General features: G+C 44.5%; 1 protein-coding gene across 3 annotated transcripts; it reads right to left on the bottom strand.

Moving 5' to 3' along the window:
* Positions 1-1,815: 1,815 nt before the first annotated feature.
* Positions 1,816-5,415, bottom strand: KCNJ11 (potassium inwardly rectifying channel subfamily J member 11). 3 transcript variants are annotated; one of them, XM_037403123.1, is made up of 3 exons: positions 5,016-5,415; positions 4,723-4,799; positions 1,816-4,618 (listed from the first exon to the last, which is right to left on the bottom strand). In XM_037403123.1, the coding sequence occupies exons 1-3, from the start codon at positions 5,260-5,262 to the stop codon at positions 3,845-3,847; spliced, it is 1,098 nt and encodes a 365-aa protein (XP_037259020.1). In that variant the 5' UTR covers positions 5,263-5,415; the 3' UTR covers positions 1,816-3,844. The 3 variants fall into 3 exon arrangements, with proteins under 3 accessions (XP_037259020.1, XP_037259021.1, XP_037259019.1); XM_037403124.1 differs by having other exon boundaries at positions 1,816-4,799; positions 4,971-5,124; XM_037403122.1 differs by having other exon boundaries at positions 1,816-5,124.
* Positions 5,416-6,301: the final 886 nt, after the last annotated feature.

The following is a 6,301-nucleotide window of genomic DNA, read 5'->3' as shown; positions in this document are numbered from 1 at the left end:
GCTTCAAAAGGAAATAGTTTATTACTTCTTGACACTGACTTCCCACTGTGTTACCTGTGGATTTTAAATGTATTTATTTTGTGTCTGTGACCCTCTTTTGCCTCAATATGCAGCCTCTTGAGTTCAATTCTGTTTTCTTTCTATTTTACAGGGACATTGTCCTACTGAAGTACACCACTATAATACTATACTTATCAAGTGCCTTGGGGGATAAAGAGACCAAGTCAGACCTTGTTATACTCTAATTTTGTATATGAATGTCACTTGATTTCATTAGGAAACGCAACATGAAACTGATATGCCCGGCAGGCTACGTTCTCACCAGCAGTCACTACAAGTATTTTAAAACTATGGCATATAACATAAGGGTTCTTCAGACTCTGTTTCTGATTAATAAGCTTATCCTTCTGTCGATCCAAATAGTTTAACAAACTCCAATTAGAATGCACTAAACAGTGTGAACTACGAGCATAAACCGATAATGGTCTCCAGACTCTGAAGTACGTGAAAGGCAATTCCCATGGACACAGTTAGTTCTGCCACAACCTAAACTCAGTAATAGGTCATTACAAAACCTACAGCTCCCCACTTCTTGTGTCCGTGCCCTCCCTTCAGCCAGGGCAATCCCTTAGCACCCAGCCTCCAGCTTCCCTCACACTGGTTTCTGTGCAGAGGCCATGTGGAGAGGTAGCAGTGGAGGGAGCCACAGCACACTCCCCTGAGCTGTTTGGCAGCATCCCAGAGGCGGTACCACCTACCAAAAAGCCGATGTAGGCTGAGAGAGAAGGTTCAAGAGCCCACTCGCTTTGGACTTCAACTATGGAAAATTTAGTGTTTGCTCATTGCTAAGAATAAGAACTTTTCTACGTCAAATGGTATCATTGGTGCCTTCTCCAGAACCTTTCCACAGAGAATGAGGGTTGTCAGCAGAAGTACAACTTCAGGAACAGTTTCAGATATTTGTGTTCCCAAATACTTTGTAAATGACTAAATGAAAGGATCCTCAAAAAGAAGTAATATCCCTAGTACAAAATAAATACACATCTAGTTCAAAATAAATACACTTCTTCCTTGCTCTGCCCCTGAAATGTTCCTGAATATTTTAAATGGTCAAAGAATAGAAGGATTTAAAATCACAAGAACCCTGAGATTCAAAATCACCAACACTTTGATTGAAATGATTCACTATGGTGATGTTAAAAGTACAAATCCTGCCTTCCTCATAATATTATGATACCTATTTACTGCCAGACTTCAGAAAATTAGGCAGATTCTTGTCAAAGAAGTGACATAAAAAGTGGTCCTGAAAGCAGCCCAGCATACGCAAGCTCCTGTCTTTCCCCTCCCATCTCCAGTGAACAAAGAGAATTTTCTACCTCTCTGTAGCACAGATTTCCCTGAGGGAAAAAAAGCTTGCATCAGTTCCTGAAAATAGTTGCACGGTAGTGCTGCTGAAGCTGCTTTACATTTAGGTCAAATCTTGAAAAGAGCTTTAAAACGCTACCAGAGCTGAAGAGGTTTTGTGCGAGAGCCTTAAGGTGTATTTTACACATTGAAATAAGGCACTAAAGAGACTATGTAGAAGCCAACGATTTCGAGTCACTGGAAAGCTAATTCTAGTATTTTGTCTATTACACTGTAAGAACAGAGCAGTGGTATTGTGACAAGTGATAAAGAACAATGAACTTTCAAAGGAACAAAGGTGTCTAGGAAATGCAAATAGCTCTACTGTCAGTGCCCCTTTGATGGGTGATGGGAGATGGAATAGAGGCAGTAAATGGGAAAGCTGGAAAATAATGTGACAATTAGACTCAGTCTTACAGAAGAAATTTAATCATCAAAGGCATTTAATCATTCCCTATTTTTAAAAATAGGATTTTTTTTATCATTACAAATGTAAAATGTGCCTTTCCAATTTTTTTTGCTGGCTACTTGTTAATGCTAGTTTTTTTTTTCATTGTGAAACTCATATCACATTTTCAGAGCTGTTCACAGACTAGTATTGGTGTATTGGGAATCTGAAAACTGAACAGGCGTTTATTCTCTTAACAGGCTGCCTGATAATGCTGATACAGATCTTCATAAAACTGAAATACATAAATATTGAAAACATAACTACTATTTCATCAGTTTAAAACAACCTTTGGTTTCACCCAAACATTATTTCATTTTATTATAGATGCCTGAAAATATTCCATAGTCGATACGGAAGTTTTGTCACACTTTTGAATGAGTTTGTCATATTGTTACACTGATGAGGCATCAAAAATTTGCCATATTATTGCCAACATGAATTTTAGGTACCTGTCATGAACTACCTAACACACAAGAACTTGATACTAGAAGCTCTTTGAATAATGAAGTTGAAAGTAACTTTGTGCCTCTTTTGCACAGCTTATGTAACCAGGTGTTGGATCACTTCTGTGATGCTTATTTAAGTTTTATTTGGACATTACCTTTTTTCACTTGAGTGGCAATTTGCCCTGTTAATAGCACACTGTAGTTAATACTGCTGCTATCTCCTAATAACCCTGGATCGAAATAAAATTGCTGCTGTTACTGATATCTGCAGACAGAGGATCTGCAGGAGTGTGCTAAGGGGAATTGCTCCTATCACCACTGTGGAACTGAAGGGGTGAGCATGGCTCCTTCATGTTTGCCGGTAAATACAGGATCTTGATTTCAGCTAAAAAACAAGACAGGCACCGGCTGTGTCGGGAGGTCGGGGTGTAAATGGAAAGGGAATAATTTCCTCAGCAGGTGTATGCTTTGTGACAGAGCACCCCAGAAGTGACCACACGGCCTTACACATCCCTTCTTTCCCCAAGCACAAAACCCTCAACTTCTTTGACTTGAAGGGAGAGAAAGGTTTTGCCTATTGCATGCAGATATAATTTCAGCATTCAGCATTGCTCTTTCATTTAAAATAACTAATTCTATGAATAGTCCCTGAATCAAACACAATTCACTCTGGCCTAAAGGAGAGATTAATTTTCTTACTGAGTATCCCATGGCCATGTGGCTCGGGGCAGAGGGGACATTACTTCTCTTCTTTTAGAAATCAGAACACAGATTTTTTCCTATTGATAATTAATATCAGTTGTATACTATCTGCTACTCTTTTTAAAGGCAAAGCATTGCTTACTATCAGAAATGTACAGTCCAAAAAGGCATTCCTGAATGTTTTATTTTGGAAGTGTAAAGAGTTTTAAAATAAACAAAAGTAAATATTCAAATCCATTTCATATTGCATGTAGCAGGAGTGGCTCCATACCATACAATATGGATGAAGCAAATCCGGCAGTTAATTTCTTTGAGATGTAGAGTATAATACATAGACACTTTCAGATCTGATCTTGTGTCATACGTAACATTACCTGACCCTTTTGTTATCATTTAAATCCAGCCTACTTTATTTATTATTAATATTTTGCTATATTGATTGTTCAAGTTAGAAAAAAACAGTTAAAAACTACTGACTTGAGGACACTGCAAGACCCTAAGTAATGCAGTCTCTGTGGATAAATATACATTTATTCTTTGAGAAAATATATCATTACCTGCAGATGAATCAACGCAAAATGATCATGCAATTAAACAGGACAGTCTGAATGGAAATTTAAAGCTGCAGACTGTGATTTTTCTACTCCCAGTGCTGCTTGAAATCTCTCACACCTTTAAAAAAATATAATTAGCTTTAGATTTATCCCACAATAAATAACACCAGAACATACCTTGTGCTACCAACCTGAATTTAAAAAAAAGTAAGAGGCCACCTCAGTGTTTTGAGTTTATGAGATTTTTCAGACACAAAGGCCTAACAGAGTTTCCCAGTCCAAAGGCATCAGGAAGGATCATCGCTTATGGTAAACTTGGGCTTTAGCTTGACAGACCTCTTCCTTATTGTGCCTTTAGGGGACAATGGCATGGTGTCCATAATACTCTTGTCCTCCTCAAGCTGCCTAGCAGTGCATGAAGGGGTGGGCACTTTCACTGTGTTGCCAAATTTAGAGTAGTCCACAGAGTATTGCCCATCTTCCTCTGCCACAATGGGCACAAACCTTTGGCCCCAGAGGATTTCATCTGCCAGGTAGGAGGTTCTGGCTTGAGTGGTGATGCCGGTGGTCTCCACCACCCCTTCCAAGATGACGATGATCTCCAGGTCCTCGTGGTGGTGAAGGTTCAGAGGGGAGATGTCGTAGAGGGGGCTGTTCTTGTCTATCACGTGGTAGATGATGAGTGGGGAGACGAGGAAGATGCTGTTGCCCCCCACGGGGTTCTCCATCTGGATGTCGATCTGGTTGAGGGGCACCACCTCCCCCTCCAGGCTGGCGGTCTTCTTCACCACCTGCATGCGGATGGTGGCACTGATGATCATGCTCTTCCGGAGGTCACCCACCCGCAGCATGAAGCAGAGCTTGCCCTCCCGCAGGGCGATGACTGCGTGCTTGCTGAAGATGAGGGTCTCGGCCCGGCGGTGGGCCTGTGAGGTCTTCATGAAGATGCAGCCCAGCATGATGGCGTTGATCACCAGCCCCACGATGTTCTGCACAATCAGCACCAGGATAGCGGCTGGGCACTCCTCTGTCACCATGCGTCCCCCAAAGCCGATGGTCACCTGCACCTCGATGGAAAAGAGGAAGGCAGAGGTGAAGGAGTGGATGCTGGTCACGCAGGGCACGAAGCCAGCTGGGGCCCCCGCCGCCCCCTCGCCATTCTCACGCTGCAGCCGGGTGCTGTGGTCCAGGTCCCCGTGGGCGAAGGCGATGAGCCACCAAACCATGCCAAAGAGCAGCCAGCTGCAGAGGAAGGACATGGTGAAGATGAGCAGCGTGTGGGGCCACTTGAGGTCCACCAGAGTGGTGAAGACGTCCTGCAGGAAGCGCCCCTGCTCCCGGATGTTTTTATGGGCCACGTTACAGGCACCGTTCTTGCCCACAAAACGTGCCCGCCGCTCCCGGGCACGGTACCGGGCATGATCCGGCACATCCTCCGCCAGCCGGGTCAGCACGTACTCCTCGGGGATGATCCCCTTCCTCGACAGCATGGCTCCCCGCCGCCGCTCCGCCGCTCAGCGCCGCCCCATGCAGCCGCCGCTCCGCCGAGGGAGGGAGCCGGGAAGGGGGGGGGACACGCCGCCGCCGCAGCCGCAGCCCCTGCCGTAGCCGGGAGGCGGCGTCTCCGAGGCCGGGAGCGACCGAGACCGGACCCATACGCCGGACCCGGCTTGTGGGGCCGGTCTCGGTCGCTCCTGGCCTCCATGTTGCGGTCTCTGAGGCAGCCCCGGCCCCTCAGGCAGCCCGAGGCGGGGGGAGAGGGGCTCTGAGGTGTTTCCCGCCCGCGCCTCCACCTCACGGTCGTTGGGTAACGGGCGCAAGGGCAGGCGGTTAAAAACCGTTGGGCGCCGCTCCTCAGCGTAGCCCTCTGAGGAGAGAAGGGGGAGCCGAGTCCCAGCTTGCTCTCCGATGTGCGCTAAGTGCCTTTCTTTACCCTTTTTACCTCAGTTTTTTTTCAAATTATTTTTCATTATGTTTTTTTTTTTCCCTGAGGAAGGGGGAGGTCGGGCTTTGGGCCACGGTTTCTGTAAATATTTGCCAGTACCTGGCTGCCTTCCATTAGCAGCACCTACTTTGTAGGATGGTGTGGTTTCAGGTTAGGCGATTATTCTGTGAAATAGAAAACAAAATGGTAAGGAGATTTTCTAAAAGGAAATCTTTAATAATAATAATTAAAAAAATATCCAGAAATTCACCTGCACATCTCTTTAAGTAGGAGGAAGGCATTCATCAATAGATAGGGCAGGCATTGATAGGAGATGGCCTTGAAGAGGCCAAATCCAAGCACATAATGGTTAACCAGAGACCTGCAATGAAAGGGTCTCAGTCCCACTTAGCAAATTTGCTGGAGTTATTTTGCCATGACTAGGGAAGGATTTTTCTAAAAGGAGGAGTTCATGAAACAATATGAGCTGTGACTGCTCAGGAAAATGTCTGCTGTCCAAATAGGAGTAAAAGTTGCCAAAGAACAATCTGGACACAAATGGTTAACCCACAGGGACATGAACTTCCAGACAGACATCAAAATTACCAGAAGAGGCAATAAAAGGAGACAGAAGGCTGGAACCTGTGTGTGGCAGTATGATGTCTGCATGTTTATAAATACATATACGTACCTATAAGGATGTGTCTTTGTGACAAGATGCATTATTTAAAAACACTCCAATGTGGCTGCTCCACTGTTTAAATGCAGCATTCCCATTCATGTGTTTACTTTGGTTTAGGTATTTGTTTCTATTTCACAT

Source organism: Falco rusticolus, chromosome 10 (genome assembly GCF_015220075.1).
Source record: "Falco rusticolus isolate bFalRus1 chromosome 10, bFalRus1.pri, whole genome shotgun sequence".
NCBI classification, from domain to species: Eukaryota; Metazoa; Chordata; class Aves; order Falconiformes; family Falconidae; genus Falco; species Falco rusticolus.
Note: the sequence above shows the minus strand (reverse complement) of the source record. Positions and strands in the feature narration are given on the sequence as shown.

What these genes read in the sequence shown, in the direction of transcription:
- KCNJ11 (XM_037403122.1), bottom strand. Translation starts at nt 5,047, where the DNA reads ATGCTGTCGAGGAAGGGGATCATCCCCGAGGAGTACGTGCTGACCCGG.